The 20,757-nt window shown below is 42.7% G+C and overlaps 1 protein-coding gene across 1 annotated transcript in view; it reads right to left on the minus strand.

The window, feature by feature from the left end:
• Positions 1–903: 903 nt before the first annotated feature.
• The window catches only part of tenm2a (teneurin transmembrane protein 2a), a 185,447-nt gene continuing 165,593 nt past the window's right edge, over positions 904–20,757 (minus strand). Inside the window, 19 exon segments of the mRNA XM_042493870.1 lie at positions 904–1,094; positions 1,631–1,898; positions 2,885–2,995; positions 3,161–3,571; positions 3,692–3,961; positions 4,078–4,635; positions 4,875–5,171; positions 5,258–5,493; positions 7,137–7,312; positions 7,888–8,525; positions 10,008–10,181; positions 10,495–10,596; positions 10,907–11,061; positions 13,483–13,712; positions 13,835–13,855; positions 14,244–14,493; positions 16,479–16,622; positions 19,089–19,356; positions 19,636–19,897. Of these exon segments, the coding sequence (XP_042349804.1) occupies positions 904–1,094; positions 1,631–1,898; positions 2,885–2,995; positions 3,161–3,571; positions 3,692–3,961; positions 4,078–4,635; positions 4,875–5,171; positions 5,258–5,493; positions 7,137–7,312; positions 7,888–8,525; positions 10,008–10,181; positions 10,495–10,596; positions 10,907–11,061; positions 13,483–13,712; positions 13,835–13,855; positions 14,244–14,493; positions 16,479–16,622; positions 19,089–19,356; positions 19,636–19,897 (4,762 nt within the window).

Consider the following 20,757-nt stretch of genomic DNA (forward strand, 5'->3'; position numbering starts at 1 on the left):
TATATATATATAAAATCACCTGATAATAGGTGTCTTTTTCTTGTTACCTGAGAATGCGCCATGTATATCTACATATAGAGCAGGTAGGTAGGTAGCACTCTGTTGCTACAGTAACCCAGAACAGACAAACCAAATATTGGCTCTAGGAATGGCCATTTGCACTTTTGGTTTGGCCACTGTAGTTGGAAAAACACAGATTTTTTTTGTCAGTGTTTTCAGTGGTTTAAACTGCTGGGTCTGTTTTTTTTTTAGAGAGGAACCTCTCAACCTTTGCACATAATTCAGCTCCCAGTAAAAACTTCCTGAGCGCCTGGATCTTTAGTCACCAGACCAAAAAAAGTGAGCACAGAGGCTGGCTAGCTGCCCATCTCTAATATGCTGAACAGCATGAGAGAAACACTAACTATTTAATGTGAAACTGCTTTCTTAAATATATTTACTGCTTTGAATCACTTGGTCTGTTTGTTTTATCTCTGCACGTAATACTGCTCCCAGTAAAAACCTTTGAACAATGAACACTGAAAGAATTCTAACTGGTAGAAGTTTCAGCTGATTGCATTCTACAATTCTTACCACTAGATGCCACTAAATCCACTTAAATCTTACACCGTGTTCTTTTAAAAGCTGCATTATAAAGTGGTGTAATTTTCTGGACTTTACTCAGTCATTACATCCTCATAACTAATGATTATTTATCAAAAATCTTATTGTGTAACTATTTTGTAAAAGAAGCAACAGTCAACCCTATGTTGTTGTTGCAAAATCAATATCAAAGTATTAGGTTAAAAATATTGCTATATATGATTTTCTTTTACGTGTAAATAGCGCTGTGGAGGATGACTGGTATCTGTAATAATCTATGTAATAAAGTGTAACATGACAAGCTGAATCATTATGATGGGGTTAATTTTGGCTTTGTTTCTGCTGTGAATATTGTGATATTTTCAGCACGGCGGTCCATACCTGTCCATTCTCACAGTGCTGGGTGGCCTGCAGCTCGTACGGCGGCTCCACAAAGTAGAGTGTGTGTCGAGGGAACCCTGGGATTATGTTACTGAGCTGGAAGCCAAACATCACCAGCCAGCTCTTCACATCTACAGCAGACATAAGGGAAATTAATTAGCCGAATGACAAAGTTAAACACGGTAGCAAATTCATCTTTTTTTTTTTTTTTTGCATAAAAACCTGAAAGTGTGTTTGTGTGACTCATCAGGTGTAATGCAAAGCTATCAGCCACTCTGCCATCTGCAGTACATTGTTACCTGCATAAACAATGTTTTCCATAATAATCTGTTTCTTCCGCAGACTGGAGACATCTACGACACTGTCAGGACACAACAGGCTAAGTTGAGCTTGTTGTGGGTATTGAACTCATGTTACCTTTTCTGCTGTGCGCCCATTATTTGACTGTTTTGCTGCATCAACATCGCATTCATGAGAAAAACGTATGTTTATTTTGTAAATTGTTGTGTGAAACATTCAGTTTGGTGTAGCGAAATGTTTAAATGTCAAGGGGAAAGAAGAAGCTTTGAATAAAAAACAAATGAAATTAAAAAAGCTTAATTATGTAGAAATTTTCACACAACAGAACTCAACATGTGCACCACATTAATACTTATTAATCCTTTACCTGTGACATAATTTTTGACATCCAGCATGTCACTGAGGGGGTTGTTGTTCTTGAACATGTACAAATTAAACGGCGAGGGATCTTTCCCAATCTTGGGCCAGATGCTGTAGTCGGGCGAGGTCCAGCGCCCGGCCAAGACGTCGTAGTCCCGCTGGGTGAAGTGGACCAGCTTAGTCAAGGGGTCATAGAGACCACCGTGGAAACCCACCACCAGCTGGAACTCTGGGTTAGAGTCCAGATACACTTCTCCGTAGGCTGTGTACTGCACCTGGGGGACACAGGCAGAGTTAGTTTGCTTTTGATGGTGTCAGAAGCCTTTTCCTTATGCAGATTTCTTGTTGTTTTTTCTCCCTAATTATCTCCACCAGGCGTAAGCCTGGAGGGGACCATGCGTTTGGTTGTGTGTGTGTGTGTGCGTAAGTGTGTGTATCCGTCTGTTCACAGCTTATCTTGAATATTACTGGACCAATTAGCCCAATATTTTGAGTGCACATTTAAAACTGTATGCTCAAGGACCTCTCGTGGTTGCTGTGATTTACAATTGCCGGAAAACTTTGTCCAAATTATGCCAAAATAAAAGCTTTCCTACATGGCAAAATGATGCAAAGTAACTGCATGAATATTTATTCAACATATACACTTTTTACTGAGAAGATTTTTAATGTGTAACCTCTTTGTAATCACCAAAATTTTGATTAATAACTGTTATTTAATTACATATTTTTCTCAATAACTGTGACTGATTACAATTACGTTTATTTTGTAATTTAATTACTATAAATAGTTACATGTAACTAGTTACTCCCCAACACTTGATTTGATCCACTAAAGTATATAAGCATATTATATACTTACATATTAATCATTTTGAGATGAATTAATCCCTGTTTTTGTTATTTTAGCCACCACTTTGACTGTAAGGGAGCTGGAAGGGACAATTCCGACAGCCGCAGCTCTCCATAATCCTGCTGCAGACTACATTTTTATATTGTATATATGATTTTGGATACAGTAAGTATGTAAGTAGGCTAAGTAGATAAACAGTTTATTTTTGGTCTATTTCAATGTGTTTATTGTTATACCTCTTTGTTTTGCCATCAGACAAAGTGAAACCCGTAAACTGTTGTGTTGCGGCTCTGTTGTTTGCCCACCTAGCGGAGATCTGCTCTCTACTGAGTGCACTTTTCTAGTTTATTTAAGAAAGGTAGCAATAATTGATTGCAAAAAAAGTGGGGTTAACAAGTTGTGTCTTACCTGTTTGATCATTTGTCCATTGCTGCTGAAGACAGCCAACGGTGTGCCAGTGTTGTCAGACGCTATGTAGTATTCCTCTCCACTGCTAACCTCCATGGCGAACAAATGGCCCTGATCACGAGACAGTCAGATATGCAGTACAGCTATATTAGGGTTTTTGGAAAATGTTGTATTGCTTTAAAAACAATATTTATGACTATTCAGGTTTTCCCTTAAGTATTATTCAATGAAAGGAAAGGATATTGGTAGAGGCAGCACATCTATGCACACCCATACCTGCAGGTCATAGTAGAGAGATGATATGTCAGAGCTTGAGTGGTTGAAGATGTGTGTGACCCTAGTTGGGTGGTTGAGGTCAGCGTAGAAGAACTGAAGGTGCTGTCCAAGGCTGTTTCTCGTGGACACCCTGCGGCCCAGTCCGTCATAGTGATACACGACGCTCCAGCCGCCGGGGCCTCGATTATAGGCCCTCAGAAGCTGACCTTTGGAGTTATAGTCAAAAACATCAGAACCACGCTGGCTGAGGTAGCCATCCTCATCCAGGCGGTACTGGACATCTCCCAGGCGAGTGATCCGGTCTCTGAGGTCATAGCGCAGCGGCAAGATGCGGGCACTGTTCCCGGGATTCAGTAGATGAAGGTTACCGTTCAGGTCGTAGCTGTAGCGCCAGGTGGACCAGTCATTCACCTGGATAAAACAAGCGAGTTTGTGAATGTGATTTTGTCAGTTTTCACATGTTGGAAGAACAACTATGCTCCCACAACAGAAAAACACATTACACAAACTCTTGCCATACAAAATATTCACCTTGACGCCGCTGAGCTGTCCGTCTCCATCATAATCATAGCGGTACTGAGTGGTGTTGGCGTAGGGCCCAATTTTCAGCTCTCTCTTCACCACCCGTCCCATGCTGTCATACTGCACCGTCATCCAGTACATGAGCGAACGGAATATCTCGTACTGGACCTCCTTGATACGACCGTGGGTGTCGAAATGCTTGCTCAGCGTCATAACAGCAGTGGTGATGATCTGATTAATGTCATAGTAAATGACCCCAAATTTTCCAAAGTGCTCCACCTGTAGGGAGAAAGTTTAGAGAAAAGGTGATTCCTCTGGCAGCCAAAGACGGTGCACACAGACAAAGTTTGTAAAGTCAAATTCTCTTGTAAGAGACAGGAACAAAATTTCTGCACCTTTCCAGAGATCTCGTCATATCGGTAGAGGTCAACAGGCAGTGGAGTCTCACTGATGACTGGCTTCATGCTGGCAATACGGAAGCTGTTATCATGGTAGGTGTAGTCAAACCTTGCGTTGACCATCCCCTCCTCACTAAAGCGGTAGATCTGCTTGTCGATGAGTGGGCCCATTTTGCGATAGCGGATGGTGCAAGAGAAGCCCCCGCTCTGCAGGTTGACCATCTTTAGCACACCAGCTGTCTCATCATAGCCGAAAGTGACAGCGGTGCTGTCATACACGATCTCTGACAGCTTTGCCAGCTTGCCATACTTGTAGAGGACACGGCGGCCGGTGCCCAGGTAATGGGTGGCCTGAGGTCTGCCATCCTCGTTGAAGTCGTGGATGATGGAGGCATTGCTCTCAGGGGGGTTGTAGGTGTTGCGAATGTAGCCAACTGACACGTGTGTGAACATGGTGTGGCGGGCCACACTGGGCATGGTGACAGCTGTGACCCGACCTGAGGCGTCAAACTCAAAGACGTACTGTCTCTGGCTTTGCAGCAGCAGCACCATGGACTGAAAGCAGAGAAGAAGGCGAAATCCGGATTAATATAATAGCATTATCAATGGATGACTTGCCTCCTGTGAAATAGCACCAGCAGTAATTTGCTCTCAGCTGACAAATTTGAATCTTCATAACCATGAAAATGATGTATTACTTCACTCAATTCTACAATCCAAATTGCTTTTTGTTCTTGCCTTCCCTTGCTAAAATTTGATACCTAGATGACAATATTAAAGAAAAATGTGCTTACTTTGTCGAGGTAGCTGTAGCTCCACACCTTCCCATCCACGAAAGAGCGAGACAGGATCCGTCCCTGGGGGTCAAATTCGGTTCTCTCACTCATGCTCCCCCTCTGCAGTCCAACAAGCTGCCCGGTGGTAGAATATGACACGTTTACTACTGCCAGGCTGCTGCTTGGCAACCACATAGCCGGTCGGCCCTGAGCATCGTACATGATGCGCAGCGTGAACTTGCGGTGGTCATCGTAAATCTTCTCTGTGCGTGTGTTGCGGTCAAAGTCGATGGAGAGAAGATTGCGACCATGAGCCTGAAGAAAAAGGAAAGGTTAATTTGAGGAAATGCTATTATTTTTTTTAAAGAAGGCCTTCACTAAATAATTCTAAGAACACTCACTCTAAGCTTTCTTCCGAACACGGTGATCTTGCCCTTGGTCTGCTCCTTGCGCAGACGCCATTCAATGGAGTTGAGGCCGTTGTCAGTGGGCAGGGTGATGTTCCTACGACCAATCGTAGGGCTGACAGAGCCGGCCAGGATGTGGGGCTCTGTGTGAAAGCTGATACCCATACCATTGGCGTACATCACTCTCAGGGTCCCGTTGTTGCACAGCTGGTAGCTGTTCCTCACCTGGTCTGTAGGGGGAGACACACAGATACCAGGTGACCTTTCGCCTTTGCCTACCAGCATCTGACAGAACATCCATCTTGTAAAAAATTATTTATACAAGGAAGAAAAGGAAATGTTCAATATAAAGCCGGTATGCTCATGTCATTAAGAACCAGATCATGTCCATAAAATATTTAAGGACCTTCATACAAACTCTAAAAATATTCTGAATGCGAATAGTCATGCTAAACTGACTCTCTCTACAATCTCCCTATCTCTACAGTTTAATGACTCACTCTCAAACACAAGAACGGAAACAGATAAGCCCGTGCCTAATGCTGAGGCAAAAATTTTCCCTCAGATGTCTGAAAACAGGCGTCCTGATCACAATGATGTGATTGAAAGTAAGATAAAATTGTTTTCGGCTCAGACATATCTGGCAGATGCAGAGGGAGGGAGCTTTTCTTTTTTTTTTATTTCATTTACAAAAGGTTAGGGGATCAGATGGTGTCTCCCTTTGAAGCCCTGCCATAAATGACAGTAATCCATAAGGCCAATTTGTAATAAAGCTCCAGGCACATTTTAACAATGCCTCAAACAGACAAGTGAAGCTTTTTCCATTGACTTGGCAGCAACAGCCTTTAGATAAATCTTCTCTGCTCTCTCTGTCTGAACGACCTCGTAATAAAACAGAAGCGAGGGAAAGGGAAGGAGAGGGAGAGAGAGGGAGAGAGAGAGAGAAATGAGAGCTTGAGGGCCAACGAGAATTCACTGTGCAGGAGTTAATGAAGAGAGCGAGAAAGAGCGGAAAGAGAGGGAGATGGTTAAGTGAGTATGTCAGCAGAGAGCCGTGCTGAAACCCACACAGTGCGGTGGAAACCTTAAATGACTTACAGCTCTTACAGCCCCCTTTCCTCCTGCAACGCAGGTGGATCACTGAATACATCTACAACTTATTCTCTCCGAGGCCTTCAGGCTTCTAAAACATACGGTCTGCATTCATACTTCTGTCATGCCACAGGTCAAGGGAAGGGAGAAAAATTATTCTCCTTCTTCTCCTTCCTCTCTAAACAGACCAAATAAGCTCAGGGATCATGGGGAAATGGTTGAGAGCTGTATTTGTATGTCGGTGCGTCTGTGTGTATGTGTGTGAGGAGAAAGCTTGAGGGATAAGGAGGATTCACTCTGCATGAGTTAATGAATTTTGCTGTGATGATATTCAAAAGCAGGATGATCCCAGCTGGGATTAACAACTATATATTGGTAATTTTACTCTATGAGAGAGAGTGAAAGAAAGGCTGGATGTGGGTAGGGAAGGGAAATAATCTCCTGGAGCATGCACATAACTGAGTGAAAATTACAAGACTTTCAATTAGAGTCGGCAGGCCGGCGCATATCCGCCATCACAGAGGGCGGCTGTGTTTTTGAACACGAAGATTAAGTAGTGTTAGAGTCTTGCCAAAGCATCAATAACATATAAAAAAATCACTTTAATTATATATACTACTCAATAATGTATTAACAATAAATAATTTATATTGCATTTTGATTTATATTGCCTTGTGCTGATGACTTGAGCCCAGCATTTGTCCACCTTTGTGCAACATCCTCTGCAAGTATTTAAAAATTCATGACCAGCTCATTTTCTGCCGTATAAGTGTGTCTCTACCTTGCACCACAGTGTAAGATGCTTCGACCGAGGACAGATTGGTGATGACGGTGACATCGTCGTCTCGGCTGGAGCTCTCAATGTCGATGTTGATGGAGCGCTCGATCTCGCGGTGGAGGCTTGTCACCATGCCTGTGGGGTATGTGACGTTGGTCAGGCGACCCTCGCTGTCATACCTGGCAGATTAGAGATTGTGGTAAGAGTGACTACATATATGTTTTGCACAGTCAAATACACATCCATTCTTGTACTTCTATCTTTGTGAGGACCATTGTTGATATAATGTAATCCCTGGCTCCTTACCCTAACCTTAACTTTCACACCTAAATGCCAAACCCAACCCTAACCCTAACCCTAGTTGTAACCTAAACCCCAAAAACTAGTCTTTACTCTCAAAGAGGTCTTTGAAGAAATGAGGAGCAGCAAAAATGTCCTCACTTTCCAAAATTGTCCTCATTCTATTGGGTAAAAACACATTTTGTTCCGAATTATGTAGCGAGCACAAGTACATACACACACTCCCTCACACACACTGCCGGAGAGAAAGATCACAAGTCATCTTCAAGGAACGTGGCTGTAGTTATAAAAGCTAACACTTGGGGGCAGCAGTACATTATGAGAGGTGTCAGATGAATCATTGGGAATGCAATATAACATGATAAACATAAAACCTCTGAAACTCATTTTGTATTTCAGACATATAGAAGGGGTGGAAATATGCAAACACACATTCACTATCACAAACACTCACTGATAAAATGTGGTCCATCCAGTCTCATCAGCTTTGGTAGCCAGGAGGCCTGTGTTGCCACTGTAGCCCATCAAAGCCACCTCCTGGCCCATGGCTGACACACTGCGCAGTCCTCCCGTGGGGTCTAATCCCAGAGTCACCACTTGATTCTCAGGCAGCAGCACCAGTCTGAGCAGGCCAGCTCCTCCTCCCTGGCCCTGGCCGTCCCTTCTCACCTTCACTGTGTTGTTGCAGTTATCCACCAGCATGGCCAGCTCCCCGTCAGGACCATAGGTGAAGTTGAAAAGTGGCTCCCCAGTCACCAGGCTAATTGTCTGGATGTGAAGCCCCTCCCCGTTGAAGACATACAGCTCCTGTTCCCTTGGTGATGCAACCTCGTATTGCGCAGATCCTCCATACCCGACACTAGAGACGGCGGGGCCGGGCCGGTTGGCTCTCACGGCTCTGATGCGTATGTTGTTGAGGTCAGCAATGAAGAGTGTCCCATCAGGGGACACAGCCAAGGAAGTAGGGGAGTTCAAGCCGGCGTCAGGGGCGTAGCCGTCATCGCCGTAGAAGCAGTTGCAGTTGACATCATTCTTGCAGTCGCAGTCGGAGGCGGCACCAGCCAGGAGAGAGATTTCTCCATTAGTGCTCACCTAAGAAAATGCACAGACAGAAAATGGAAGAAGAGAGCCGGTAATGATGAGATTTGGAAAAAAGAAAGTCCTCACCACTCAATGAAAGAAAATATATCACCAGTTATCAAAACAGAGGAATGGGAAAAAAAAAACAAAACCAAGAAAAAAAAAAAAAACATTGAAGTGCCTGAACTGAATGTAGTGTCTGGAGATCTGAAACAATCTCAGAATATCTTCAAAAGCACCCACACAGCCTGACCAGCTGTGCTGTCAGTTTTGCTGGCCAACAAAAATAAGTTTAGACTAACAAATTCATTCTAAAACAACCAGCAGCAGTGATTCCCAACCACGAGCACTTGCACCCTGAGAAGTACCTCTGCAGTAACCAAGGGCACAATACTGGAATGAAAATATTTGACAAACTTTAAACAATTTGACAAGAAAATTAAAAAAAAAAAAGAAAGAAGTACTATAAATCCATATATTGAGTCAGCTGTAACTTGAACACAATGTGTTGTAATTGGAAGTGTGTAAAAAAATAGTTAGCAAAGCAGCAGAGAAGACTAAACACTTAGCTAAAGCTAATTTGTAAATACTTAAAAAGTAGATGAAAAGTAGTTAAAAACAATGAATATACACTTCACTGCTTGAAAGATGGACCTCTTGTAGAACTGGGTAGTCTATGCAGTATAAACATGCAAGGATGCACAAATTGGTGCTACATGACCAGAGAAAAGGGCTGTGCATTTGCTCAAAGGGTAGCAAACGTGCAACTACCAGAATGCACTGCACCGGACCAGATCAATAAATGCATGCACTGGTTGGTGACGTTATGCAAGGCAGTTCTGAACAGCTCGTCCACAAACAAAATGGCAGCTGGCTGGTAAGAAACCATGTCAAATTACAGTTGAGTGCTAAAATGTGTTTAGCAAAAACATTTTTTTTCATATTCTATCAGCACAGACTAGTTTTACCATCTGAACTCTCTCTTTTGATCTTATTCTATCTAGGCAGTGGACAAAGAAAATGAGGAGGTATTATCTGTAGTTTGAGTGACAACCCTGAAGCCAGTTTACCACAGTTTGTTTACACATACTACCCATATTGTTATGATACAAAGCTGGTTGAAAATTGGCAAAGTATCCATTTAAGTAATGGCTAAATGGATAAAAGAGCAAACTAAACCTAATGAATATGCAGTTGAATTAGTAAGTTAAAAGTGATGAAAACGTCTAGCTTCTGCCACTAGTAGTTCAAAGCAAACTTGAATAACAAGCTAAAAATTGACAGTTTAATTGTGTGAAAAACTGTAACAATATTTCAAAATGATGTTGACATCGAATGAATAGTGTTAATATCCCATTCATGAACGCCTTTGGAACCTGACGCGTAGTGTTGATGAAGGGGTTCGACAATTCAGATGACTGGGGTGCAGAGGTACATGTATGTCTTACAGAAAGTTTGGAAACCACTGGTGTGCAGCACTTCTCCATCTCATACCTGCCGAACTCTGTTGATCTTTTTCTCATCCGTCTCTGCGATGTAGAGGATGCCAGTGTGGGATAGGGCAATGGCTGTGGCGCTCTCCAGGGCCGCATGTATAGCCAGCTTACTGAGGCTATAGTCGATACCTGGCACTTGACAATGCATGGGCCGTCCCGCTATGATGCTCACCTGTAGAGAGCAGCAGAGAAAGTTACAATCTGTGATCTGTAAATGGTAATAATTCCACAGACTTATAGAGATGTTAACAGTGCTGTTCTCTTGAAACAGTGCAGATAAAACTTTCCATAATGAAGTAAGATTCCAGAAAGTAAAATATTCCAAGAGCTAATTAATTAGTAATACCACCAGTGCGAAACTTAGAAAACTATGTTTGAATATGAACTTTTACTTCTAAATTGGCCAGAGAAAGCTTAATTGGGACTAAATCTTGTCAAAACCACCCTAAGGGTTTGCAATTGTGATCCAGCCGTGTGGTACAGACCTGGTGGTTCTCAGTGATGCGTAGAATGACATTGTTTTCCAGGACATAGAGAGAGTTGTCCATGGGGTTCACTGCTAAGTCCGTGGGCCATTCGAGGCGCACCTAGTAGGCAGAAACAAAAGTTAAAGATAAGAAAATATCTATGCCGAGGGAGGCATTTTGAAAGCACGCCAAGGCTCAGACAAGTCTCTTCTTCATTTTTTTTTTAAAGTGACTGCAGTCCTTACTCTCTTTTGATCCATTCATTTCACCATGGACTCCTTAATCCCACCCTAAATCAGTCCCTCCCTGACCTCCTGGCTGGCACGTGTCCACACAATCGTCATAGCTCAGCACTCACGGGGCTGTTAGATCATCGTCTATCACACCACCATCTCTTGTCTCTCCCGCACTTCCTCCTTAAGCGCCGTACCTGGCTGACGTCCATGCTGGAGTCACAGCTCAGCGGCCGCACGGCAGTCAGATCGTTAGCCCCCAGCAGAGTAGAGATGATGCCATTCTGGTCCACCTTACGGATCATGGTGGCGTCCACAAAGTACATCAGCCCATTTTTATCCACTGCGATACCTGTCAAAGCAGAGATGAACACTGTGAGTGACGACTCATAACTCAAATGCCGCAGGCAACCCATAGACATTTTTAGTCAATTAAACTTCACTCCTTCCACCAGCTGAAAACAGATAGCAGCCCTGACAGCCGAATTGCTCAATGCTTCATCGAATGAGAGGGAACAAAGTGATGGAAGGGGCATCGAACTGTTAGAGAAGTGTTAGTTTTGGGATGAGTCATCGGGATGCAGAGCTGAGCTCATGCTCCTCCCAGAGGGCGACTGTAGAGTGCAAGCAGATTCTTTAGAAAGGCAAGTGATCTGTTGCACTCTACTTCCTTTCTCGGTTTCCCCTTGCTGCTTCTTTTTTTTTTGTCGCCCCCACCTTTCTACTTTTCATTTGTTCCTGCCTTTCTCTATTTTAGCGTTTACCAGTGGTGCTGTGTCAGCCTCGTCGCTCTAACAGGCAGTAGGCATTCCGACAGGTGTGTTTGTTCGAGGCAACTATGCCCCAAAATAACTTCTAGACGCACAACAGCAGATGGAGGATACAGGGAAGGGCACACAGTAAATGAGAGAGGGGAAGAGAAAGGGAGAGAAAGATGGAGAAGGAACAGGCAGAGAGAGGGCAAGCTGATGTGTGCTGGCTGACTTTGCCTGTGACAGGTAAGAGGGAATCAGTGGCTCATTGTCTTCTGCTATCTCTCCCATCTTCCCTCACAGACACACACATACACACTCACACACACAAACTGTACATAAACTAACATCTGCAGTCCCACATGTGCACACACTCGTGTCACAGGCAGGAATTGTGACAGCATGACATCCTTGACAGTTTGGTGTCACAATGTTCTAAGATCCAATGATCCACAAAAATAATTCCATTAATAAGTTTAACATTAACCTGGTTTATAACCTCTTTCTGTGTCTGTCCTGCTTTAGTTGAGTCACAGGAAACAAATTATATTCTGATCAAGGGAAATTTAAGGCACATCAATCTACGTGTCTTGAAAACCATTAAGGCATTTTTTAAATAGCCACTTTCATTCATCATTTGAGCGTGACAATCTAAAGAATTCACTGAGAGGCAAAAAATTATAATACTGTAATCATGGTTCTGTGATAATGACTAAGTATATAGGTTATTGGCTGTACTGGCCTTACCGCACCTCCCTACGGCTGCAACTAACGATTAGCTTCATTATGAGTGAAGTCAATAAAATGTCAGAAAACAGTGAAAAATGCCTGTCACAATTTTCCACAGCCGGAGCCGAGGTGATATCGTTAACTGTCTCGTTAAGTCCAAACAGCAGTTCAAAGTGAGAAGATATTCAATTTATAATGATGGATACATGACTAGAAATGCTGCCTCGCAGTTGTTTGTCTTCCCCAAACGGTCAAGTTGCAGTTTACATCTGTGTCTGTCCAGACTTATTCGTAGCCATGACAATAGACTATGCTTCAAATATGGATGTTATTGCAAAGAAACTACAAATTCTAAAACATGAATGCTTGACACACATCTTCAGTCTGGCAGCACAGAAGATCCATACACAGTTTTAAAATGGACAACCAAGATTAACATCACCTATTCTGTATTATTTTATCCTAAAAGACATTTGTGTAAAATTTGGTTGTAATTAGCATATAAATTCTTGAGTTATGTCAAAAAAGTGTGTTTTGTGAAGTCGCAGTGATCTTTGATCATCAATTTCTAATCACTCCATAATTGAGTCCAAGTGGACAAATGTGCCAAGTTTGCAGGAATTCCCCCAAGGTGTTCTTGAGATGTTGTTTTCATTAGAATGGGGCTAAAATGAGGTCACAGTGACTTTGACCTTTGACCACCAAAACCTAATCAGTTCATTCTTGAGTCCAAATGGACATTTCTGTCAAATTTGAGAAAATGACCACAAGGTCTTCTTGAGATATCACCTTCACGAGAATGAGTTGCATGCAAGGTCATAGTGACCTTGACCTCTGAACACAAAATTCCAAGTAGTCCTTTATGGAGCCCAAGTGGGTGGTTGTTTCAAATTTGAGCAAATTCCCTGGAGGTGTTTTTGAGATATTGCTTTCACAGGAATGAGACAAACATGAGATCGCAGTGACTTTGACCTTTGACCACCAAAACCTAATCAGTTCATCCTTGGGTCAAATTAGACATTTGTGGCAAAGTTAAGGAAATTCCTTAAATGCATTCTTGAGATATCACGTTCATGAGAATGAAACTGACAGGTTGTTGCTGTCAGATTGACAGCAACAACCTGCTGTTTGCTGTTGTTTTATGCACAGGCATAAAACAACAGCAAACCCTCACATTTTACGAGCAGGAATCAGTGAAAGCCAACATTTTTGCTTCATAATTGACTAAAATGATTATTCAATCATCAACATAATTAGCAATTAATCCTCCACACTTTTTGCCAGTGGCTCACCTTTGGGGCTCATAAGTGTAGCTTCAGTGGCTTTGCCGCCATCACCACAGCGCTCATCAAAGGGCAGGCACTGCTCCCCTGTCCCAGCCACCACCTCTGCGTTGTCAGACAGCAGGCGGCCTCCAGTTAATGAGCGAACGCGGTAAATTCGACGGGAGTTGGTGTCTGAGATGAACAAAGCCCCAGTTACTGGATCCACTGCCAGGAAGTACTTATGGGTTGGATTGTTACTGAGGTGACAGGAAAAGAGACATGATAATTATGTCATTGAATGGCTTGATTTTATATTTCAAGTGCTTTTGCTGGAATGTGCAGAAAAAAAAAATGCAATTTATCGTTGCAAGGATCTTACCTGTGTCTGAAATCTTTGTTCCTTCAAGGGAGAAGGCGAGACAAAAGCACAACAAAACAAATGTTAATTCACACAGTCTGTGGAAAGCAACCTACAGAGAGCAACACAAAGCTGGCTGTGGTGTGAACAGCAAAATTCAAACATGAATAAAAACACCCTGGAGAATTGGTATCGAGTACAGTGTATAATTCTACCTCACTGCTATCCCCAGTGTCTCACCTTCAGTGTTTCAGGGGAGGATGCAATCCTACACATTTAATGTACCTAAAAACATGTAGTCTTTCCCCCTCTTCTTCTCCTGCCATCCTACTCCAACCTAACTAGCCCTTCTTGTACATATCAGTATGTTTCCTGCAACATCAAAACACCCCTTAATCCCAATTTGCCTTCCAATTGATTATTCCTTTACCTTAATTCCAAAATGCCAGTTGTGTTCATAGATGGGTAGACCCTGCGGACAAAGTTGAGATCCCCGACATAGAGGCTGCCATCGATGCCCATTGCCAAGGCAACTGGTGCCAGCAGCTTGTTGCCGTCTGCCAGGCCGTTACAGCTGGGGCAGGAGATACTGCGCCTCCGTCCGTTTCCCATGACGCTGGTGATTACTGGGGGCTGCTCGGTCACAAAGATGTTCTCACCACTTCCCTTGTGTAGGATGCCTGCACAGGAGAGAGGGTGGAGAGAAACCTGAGTGATTCTGGATCATTATTTCAGTTAGACGATCTCTGGTGACACTCGAAGCTGAGAGCATACACAGCTATGTTTAAGCCACCCTAGCTGTGCGTCCATAGAGATGGCGATGACTGTCTGTCAGTCGATCAACCACTTCGATAAAGACGGAAGCAGCTTATTCCCTGAATTTTCATTTGCACCTCCATGAGGTTAACATTTGTGTAAGTGAGTAAAAAATTTCAACAAATAATGGATAGATTCTTGTGAAATTTGGTGTGGACCTTCATGTCCCCCTCACGATGACTAGGCAATAACTTTCTAATCCCTATTTGTCTATTTCTACCATCAGGTGAAAACCTATATTCATCCAATACTAACCTAATGACATTGCCTACGTCTGTGTTCTTAAGTGCTAATGAGCAAATGCTAGCATGCTATAAACAATGTTTAAAGTTTGGAATCACCCGCTTATTAATACTTTTCTTCTTTTCTTCAATAATGGCTATTTTATCAAAGACAAAACAGTATAATTCAGACACCAGATGTTTCATTTACATTTAAAACAGTTTTGTCCCCCAAAGAAGAATAATTTCAAAACTTCCATTCAGCTGATGTTCCCACGGTATTACATAACAGTTTTTCTATGGGTCCTCTGCAGACTACTCAGTAGGTAGATTGAAAAGGTTTAAACTTTGATTTTTCAGTCTACAGTACGTTCAGCTGATATTCTCTGATTAAACTCAAACAGTGCTAACCCTCATGTAGCTTTCTATTTCTGTTGTTAAGTTTTAAGAATAGCTTTGCTAAAGCAACACATTGCGTGTTAATTCCACCTTGTTAGAGGCATTATTGTGCACTTGACACTGAAACAGGAAACAGTTCCTATTTAATTATGCACACATTTTAATGCTAAGCTTCCAGATTTTTTTTTATCAATGCCTGGTGATTTCTTCTATTCTTTTTTAACTATAGCTCAGTGGGATCTTTGTCTCTTTCTGCCCTTTTTATTGACAGTGTGGTTGAACCATTGTATGGTGTTTTGTTCTCCACTTACAAAACAAACCCTTCATACAAAATAACATTGATTTGTGAAAAAGACTCTCCACAACCTAAAAGCATCAAAGACCATTCAAATACATACTTGTCCTCTCAGATTTTTGACTGAACCCAATCAAGCTTTTGTGCTCCAAAATTTTCAACGCCGTCTATTTAGTCATTAAGTAAAATGTACAAGGATGCAATCAAAGCTGTTTTACTGGCATGTATTGACTTGTGTGTTGCGTTCTTCAGTGTAGCTCACAAGCAGTCAATAATAGTGACCTTTTATTATTTTGGCACAAGTCTTTTTGACCACCAATGTAAAACAGTGTCGTCTTGCATCATTTTCTCGAAAACATTACTGTACAGCTAGCTCATTTCAGGTGAGGGCGAGGAAGTGTGGACGTGGATTCATTCGCTGGTGTTGCATCCAGTCCATTAGTACATTGATTGTACGTCTCTGCATCAGCCCATCTATTTATTTTTTTTTTGCACTACTGCACAAAGTGTACATAATGATACAGTCGATGATGCAACAACAATAACTCCCCCTCACCCACCACCACATACATCTCAAATCAGTTTGTGGAAAATGCATCTCTGCCCCCTCCCTTTCTAGTAGCTGCTCCTGATTGGTCGGGGCACTTGTTTACTCAGTAGGGCTGGTGTTGGTGGATGAGGGAGTCAAACTAAGTGAGACAGCACAAGCTCTTCCTGTGAAACAGGTAAAAAGAGGTGCCTGGCAATTCCACAGGAAGCACAGTGTAGTCTACCCCCTCCCCAAGACAATAGCACGTTTCGTGAGATATACAGATACTTTAAACCTGCTATACATGGGGGAGTAGATAAATTTAAACAAGAAGGAAAAAAGGGGGAAAGTGGAAAAGTATGTGCTCATTTGTGAGGAAACATATGGGCATGTGTGTGTACGCACCGCTTCTTGTGTTTAGTATATGGTGCTTGTTGAGTGACCAGCCGCCCAGATTGGTGGGATCCAGTTCGTAGCCTTGCAGAACGGCTGTCCTCTTCTCCCAGAGAATGAGGCTGGCACAGGACTCATACTCGTAGCCCACCGATACTACATATAGAAGAGGGTAGAGGCGATAGAATAAGAGACAAAAAGAGGCGATGACACAAATAGAAGTGATGAAAAAAAAGACAGAAAAAAGTACATAAATAAGACAAAACTAGCAACGGAGCTATGCAAAACTTCCTCAGAGCATAACCCTCCGACTTCATTTAAGTTGTGAAACGTGTGATACACATAGAAGCTAGTTAGCACCTGTACCAAAACCTGCACTCACACCTAACTAACACCCTCACATGCTGCAAAATCAATTAAAAACCTTGTTAATTGGACAGATTACCCGGTGGGCCTTTAAACCTGCAGGCCACACCGGTTGCTACGGTAAAAATGTCTGCTGCTGCCCCAAATATTCACATGTGCTAACATGAGCTGATTTGTGCTTATATGTGCAATAAGGAAAATGAGATGAGCGAGATATCTTGAGATTCCTCTTCATGCATATGTACCTGTATATATTTTAATGTATGTGTGCATTAGCATTGTCACATTTCCCATAATTATCCTTTTTGTATGGTCATTTTGCCATTTTTACAATGTGTGGTCAGAAATGCCAAAAGTGCTGTAATATATGTGACAATTTTACCATTTTGTGACATTGACAGTGAGTAATTAGTAGACTCAGAGCTGTCTCATTTTAATTTCCCGACATGATCAGGATAGTAAAATATGGTTGCTTGTATTTATGTTTTTGTCTGGTATGACCTCTTTTCAGCCAATCATGCTTAGTGTAGTCTATGATGAGTGTGACTCACCCGCACTGGGACTTGAACCTCCCCACTAAGTAATCTTAGTTATTTTTTAAAATTACTGTGGCTTAGTTTATGGGCTGAACTATTTTCATGCAGATTATGAATAGACTTCCAGTCATGTGGCCTTGTAATTTAATTTTGTAATAGACTTATACCCTATTCCATGCATCATCTTGCCTTTTAAGAAGGTGCCGTGCCATTGTTCGAACAGACCAAAATTTTGAAACCATTCATCCGAAAAATGTCCTATTGGACCAAAAGCCTGCTGTCCCAAAAACAAATGACTATTGCTCTGACATCCTTCTTCTTAGAAAGTACACACTCCCTGCATTGACTTTCAGTTTTCCAGCAGCATTTCAGCCTCCAAAACTGGATGGTTTTCACCAAGCTGTCCCTGCTTTTCCAGCACCCTTTTTGACACCAAACTTGTTTTTTTTCCCCAAAACATGAACTTTTCCTGACCACAACCAAGTGTTCTTTGTGCCTTAACCTACCTGTGTACTTTCACCACAGTGTCGTCGGGAAATGTAAAATTTCAACATATTGGCTACAAATAATATACAAAAGTATCATATCTGTGGTTTAAAGTAACATACAATGAAAATATTTTATGCTGGTATTTGGTTTGTGAAACTGCAGGGAGTGTTTATTTTTGGAGAAGCAGGATTTCTGAGCAATAGCCGGTTGTTTTTGGGATAATGGGCTGTTGGAGAAATGGGTTTTTGGTCTAGTGCGACAATTTTCGGACTAACGAGGCTTAAAAATGTTGGCCCATCAGTACGGTGGGCAGTCCTTCCCGTAAAAACGGTGTGGGTAGATTTGTACATGTGACCTTTTATTTTTTTAAATATGTGTTTTGTAAAATTATACATTTACGACAATTTGTTCTCTTGGTTATGACACGCATACATTATTTTTCTTTAAAATCCAAACATTTTAAGCTTGTGGTACCCACCAGTTTACTATTTCCAATCTGGCAACACTGGCATGCATGCGTGCATGTGTGTGTTGTTTTGTTCCAACTTGTTGAAAGGAAAAGTGTGTTAACACATCAACTCCCACTTGAGTCACAGTGAGAGTGCTGTTGCCAGCACCTTTTCAGCTAACGGCAAACAATAATGTGGTATACCTACGCCTGTATCCACACTGAGCAAAACATAACCTAATTGTAAACCATGTATATGCTTTATAATGTTTGAGAGATGTCAAATTACAGTCACTCTGGGGAACCATTGGATCTTTGAGTGAATGTAATTTCCCAAACAGTATGCCCCTCATGATTTGAGTCCACGCTGAAGCCCCAGATGTCCACTGCATCTGTGGCCTGACAGCAGTGCTTGGCTGACAGCATCTGTGAGCGACTGTGACAGCAGAATGTAATAGCACTGAGGCTCCCCTGGACTCCTGCTTGCTGCTCCAGTAGCTAACTGCTAACTCACCCTGATGGCTAATAACCCTTCACCACAGTTACGGCTGGCTGACTGAACTGCACGCGGCTTCAATGAAAAATAGATGTATGAAAAAAAAAAGCACTTAACTGTGGCTACACTGCGCAGTGGATGGAGGCCGGGTTTCTGGTATATTATCTCCCCTTCAGGCTGCCTAATTAGCACTCTCTCCCTCTGTCATAACCAATGCTGCCTCACTGGTAAAGTTTCTACTCTATTGGGGAAAAAAGCCCCCTTTACACAGCTTCTCTTCCACTCACCAACTGCTTCAGAAAGCCCGTAGACCCTCTGCCCATATGCATCGGTCTTATCCCAGATGTAGGTGTAGGCCAGATTGGGTGAGGCGTGAAACCACTTCTGGAAGAGGTGGCCCTCCACTGCTACCATCAGGTGGACTTTCAGGAGGCCCATGGACACCACAGCCGGGGTCATGGTGACCTTGAGTAAGGAGCGGTAGCCCTGCGTCCTGGAGCTTAGGTAGCACAGCTTCAGACTTGAGCCAGGCACCTCGATCTGCTCATGCAGCACCTGGAAGACAAAGAGAGAAGATGACAGGAGAGAGGGATTAGGAGGGATTAGAGAGAGAGGCAGTAATGGGGGTCACGCTTCCACTGACGGCTGAAGGACAAAAAAAGGGAAAAAAACAATGGAAGAAATAAAGAGAAAGAGGGAACAAATGGGGGGAAAAGCTATGGAAGCGAAAGAGAAAGAGAGCTACAAGAGACAGGAGGCGAACAGGAGAGTGGCAAGAGAGCGAGGGAACCAGAAGGGAGATTAGCCGGCTGCCAGAGGTCAGTGGTACTGCACCTGTGTCTCCGGTATGATGGGTTTCTCCCCTGGCTTGGAGCTGAAGAAGGAGGAGAGAGGGGATGCAATCACAAGAGGGTCAGGCCTGACGAAGCCGCTCAGGTCACAGCCCGGGATCGTGTTCTCTTCTGTCTTAAGCACCAGAGTGTCCATAGCATAAAACTGGCTCCAGGGCAGCCACACGGTGCGCTCCTGGCTCAGGAAGGGGGCGCGCTCGAACCGGAGAGTCAGTGATGCCCCACCGTTAGCTATCAGGTCAAACCTGGAGAGGTTTGCAAGAAGAGGATGGGAATAAGGTACAGATGGGGACGTGCTATGGAGGACCATTATCTGGACTCATTCACTGTCACCGTTTGTGGAATATAATATTTACTCCACTGGTTTAATTTATAAATATAAAACACCTGGAATAAATGTTTCGAAATTATTCATACACACACGTTAGCACATTGGTCTCTTTATTCAACGTTCTTTAACCTCTCTCCAGGCTCTCTTCAAATTATAATTGAAAGCTGTGGGCTTATGATTAATATAGACAAAGGTTTTATACACAAATTTGCTGTGGCAAATGACCAGAGCTTCATAAGTGTCTGTAACTGCTGCAGCCAAGAGCTTCTAACAACTGGAAGAAAACAGCACTTATCAAAACTAAACAAGGTCAGACAGGGACATCAGAACATGTTCATTCAAGTCACAAGTCCGTGAAACTGGCTAGTGACTGCCCCTGAAATACAAGGTTAATTAAATGTTACTACAAGTTCAGGTGTTCCAGCGTCAGCTCGGCCTAACTGGAAGAAAACGCTGTAAAGAAAAGCAATGGTAAGAGGAGGAGACGGGTGTTTAAAGAACCTGAGACAGGAAACACAAAAACTGCACTTTTAATGAGTTGAGGTCAGTCTAAAGAAGCAGTGAATCAAATTTTTTGAAATAGCATGTTACGGATGTCAGCCGGACTTAAATTCAATAGAACTTGTAGGGGAGAAAAATTGGACAGAAAAGTCAAATTAAAGCAGCCTAAAACTTGCCACAAAACTGGAATCCCTGCAGGAGAAATTGAAAGACATGTCAGGTGATTTAACTAAAAAAGTTGGAAAGGTGGCTATTAGAGCAGAGAGCTGTGAT

Source organism: Plectropomus leopardus, chromosome 9 (assembly GCF_008729295.1).
Source record: "Plectropomus leopardus isolate mb chromosome 9, YSFRI_Pleo_2.0, whole genome shotgun sequence".
NCBI classification, from domain to species: Eukaryota; Metazoa; Chordata; class Actinopteri; order Perciformes; family Serranidae; genus Plectropomus; species Plectropomus leopardus.